At 40.8% G+C, this 3,545-nt stretch overlaps 1 protein-coding gene across 1 annotated transcript; it reads left to right on the top strand.

Annotated features, from left to right (window-relative positions):
* The first annotated feature begins 1,655 nt into the window (after nt 1–1,655).
* LOC123805322 (olfactory receptor 52I2-like) lies at nt 1,656–2,678 on the top strand. Its single transcript, XM_045817802.1, has one exon. The coding sequence runs from the start codon at nt 1,716–1,718 to the stop codon at nt 2,676–2,678; it is 963 nt and encodes a 320-aa protein (XP_045673758.1). The 5' UTR covers nt 1,656–1,715.
* Nucleotides 2,679–3,545: the final 867 nt, after the last annotated feature.

The following is a 3,545-nucleotide window of genomic DNA, read 5'->3' as shown; positions in this document are numbered from 1 at the left end:
TGTTCTCTGTCAGAAAGCTTTCCCTTGTCTTCTCATGGTCTATCATTGAAGATGTCTCACCCAGTGACCATACAGCAAGGTTCTTTTAATCTGACCTAAAGCAGAGCTTATTATTTTATTTAGTCTGTTGCAGTATAGGCATTTCTTACATTTAGGGTTTGTTGGTGGTGGTGGTTTGCCTGGTTCAATAAAGGCCACAGCTTGCAATTATAGCTCCAAAATTTTAAAGATAAAGCTTCATTGTTATTTGGAATGTCATGGTAGCTTATCCTGAAGAGACAGTTATCTATATTGAAGAACCATAAAAACATATTGGGGGGTTCATCTATGAGGGGGTACTCCCCAAAAGGAATTTTTTAATAAAAAAAGTGTGTCCTAATATGTTTAAACTTGTCACCTTCAAAGTACTCTCCCTTTGAAGCACCTATTGACATTTTTTTCCGCCACTCAAAATGGTTTTGATGCCTTTTAGTGCTTCTATTGTTTTTTGTTTCACCTCTCCCACATTGGCAAATGTTTCCCTTTCAGGATTTTTTTTTCGTCCTGGGAAACAAACAAAAAAAGTAGCTGGGGGTGAGATCAGGTGAATAGGGAAGGTGGGGCATGGAGGTCATGCCATTTTTGGTCAAAAACTGCTGAACACAGTGTGGTTTGGGTAGGTGTGCTCGTAAATTAGCCATCATGAAATGGGCAAAGCGTTCATTGAAAGAGTCTTCAAGAAAAAAATTCGCTGAAGGTGAATACATCCTCTTAAAACAACACAACCTGGTACACTGATACAGATGGATTCCTAGGACACTCACCTAGTGGGGTTAGCCTGTATGACAAGGGGCCTGCCCTCCAGAAGATAAGTCTGTTTTTTTTGTCTCCCCTTGTGTAAATAGCCCTATGTTTTATTTCCAGCTATTTAATCTATTAATTGAAAGTAGCTCAACAGGCAATCCAGGCTAAAATAAAGAAAAGGTAGGGATTATACAGACTTCCAGACAGTTTACTATGAAAAATAATGTTGGTCTCTAATGACCTTATTTTTGTAAATCTACTGATCCCTCTCTTCAACCAGAAGGTTGCTTCATTCATCTTTTGTCTAGCTCTATACTGGGGATACAAAATATGAAATGCTTAATATCAGGAAGTTCATTGTGTCACTCAACAAATATTAAATATTAGAATCTGAATGTACAAAGAAAAAAACTCTTTCCTCTGATTTCTTTCTTTCATTCATTCATTCAACTGTTTGCTATAATGAGCACACACATCTTCTTTTAATGGACTTGTGCACCACAGCTATGCGTCACAGATTTGGTAAAAGGTGTAAACCCATGACCAAGACACACATGACTGAATACAATAAAGTCATTAAGTAGAATATCTGAATTGTTAATTTAGGTCCCTCAGAGGTCAGCATTGAGAAATTCCATGAAAGCTCAGAAAGTACCAAATTTAGCTTTGATATGGGGTCAGGGAGGAGATAGAGCTGACACTTCCAAAGGAGGTGTTCTCATAAGATGATCTTTGAACAATGAATAATGAGGCAAAGGATAATGAGGAGGCTGGAAGATGGAGAAGGACAACTGTCAGATGTCAGTTTTTTTGGTCCTGAGCTGAAAATATCACCAAGCTCTCCTAACACCAGAGCTGGGAATTAGTCTCACAGGATTACCTCCTTTTCTTACATCATTTTATGCCTTAACAGGAAAGCAATCTCATCTGCAATGCTGAGGCTACCATACAACCACACAGTGGAAACTTCTGCCACCTTCTTCCTTGTGGGTATCCCAGGTTTGCAATCTCCACATCTTTGGCTGGCTATCTCACTGAGTGCCATGTATACCATAGCCCTGTTAGGAAACATCCTCATAGTGATTGTAATCTTGATGGATTCCACTCTACAAGAGCCCATGTACTGCTTCCTGTGTGTTCTGGCTCTCATGGACATTGTCATGGCATCCTCTGTAGTGCCCAAGATGGTGAGCATCTTCTCCTCAGGAGGCAGCTCCATCAGCTTTAATGCTTGTTTCACTCAGATGTATTTTGTCCATGTAGCCACAGCTATGGAGACAGGGCTCCTGCTGGTCATGGCTTTTGATCGCTATGTAGCCATTTGTAAGCCCCTACACTACAAGAGGATTCTCACACCTCAAGTGATGCTGGGAATGAGTGTGACCATCACGATCAGAGCTATCATATTCATGGCTCCATTAAGTTGGATGGTGAGTCATCTACCTTTCTGTGGCTCCAACATAGTTCTCCATTCCTACTGTGAGCACATGGCTGTGGCCAAGCTGGCATGTGCAGACCCCACGCCCAGTAGTCTCTACAGTTTGATTGGTTCTTCCATTATTGTGGGCTCTGATGTGGCCTTCATTGCTGCTTCTTATTACCTGATTCTCCGGGCAGTCTTTGGTCTCTCCTCAAAGAATGCTCAGGTAAAAGCATTAAGCACATGTTGCTCCCACGTGGGGGTTATGGCTTTCTACTACCTACCTGGGATGGCATCCATCTATGTGGCCTGGCTAGGGCAGGACGTAGTGACTTTGCACACCCAAGTGCTGCTAGCTGACTTATACCTGCTCATCCCACCTGCTTTAAACCCCATTATTTATGGTCTGAGGACCAAACAGATTCGGGAGCGAATATGGAGCTTGCTGATGCACTCTCTGACCAGCCTACTTTAAATATGTCTTAGATCTGTGGAGCTGGTTTGGTTCATGAGGAGCCACAGGAGTTCTAAGATGAAGCTATAGATGATTCAATTTCTAGCAAGAATGTGAATAAAAATGGTTTTCTGACATTTTAAAAATGATTTTAATCAACTAGTATCTGAATGAAAGATAAGTTTGAGCAGAGAAAAGAGATTTGGGGCTTTTCTTTCCTTAGCTTCTGACTCATATTTCCAACTTAATATCTTACCAGTCCCTCTGCAAAAGAAACCAACTGTTTGGCCTGCCCACACCTGGCTGATTTATGAAAATTGTTCATTTCCTCATGTGATTATATGGAAGCAGCCATTAATATATGACTGCCTTCTGGCCCTTTGATAACTCTATTCAGCTTGGGTCACATGCTCACACCTGAACCAGAGTCCTTCTCCAGTCAAATGAATTCGTTTGCGATGTAAATTTTGGATCACTGATGGTGGCCATTTCGTAACACATGAACTTGGAAAGAGAAATCTGTTCCATAGCAAGAGAAGCAGATTAGTAAAATGGGATGAAGGAACAGAGTCTCTGGTTCTGTTTCCAATTCATTTTGGGTACCTTGATATGCCTCTATTATTAAGTGTGGTAAGATACCTCTATATCCTTTTACTATGTTCCCTATTGTTAAGCTAGTTGGAATAAGTGTACTAATCACCAGCTTTTTGTTTTTAAGCAACAGAGGCTGGGGCAACATGAGTTCTGTTTTGGACACCTTTCGCTTTTCTTCCTAGTCCTTTTACTTAACTGTAAGACATGAAGGAGAGGAATCAAATACAACATATTTCTTCTTTTGAACACCTCTAAAAAGGTGTGTGCTGGGATGAAAAGGTTAATAGAGAACAA

This window comes from Phyllostomus hastatus, unplaced genomic scaffold (assembly GCF_019186645.2).
Source record: "Phyllostomus hastatus isolate PE091 unplaced genomic scaffold, TTU_PhHast_1.1 phas_scaffold_317, whole genome shotgun sequence".
NCBI classification, from domain to species: Eukaryota; Metazoa; Chordata; class Mammalia; order Chiroptera; family Phyllostomidae; genus Phyllostomus; species Phyllostomus hastatus.
The sequence above is the reverse complement of the archived record's forward strand: the minus strand, read 5'-3'. Positions and strand labels throughout refer to the sequence as shown.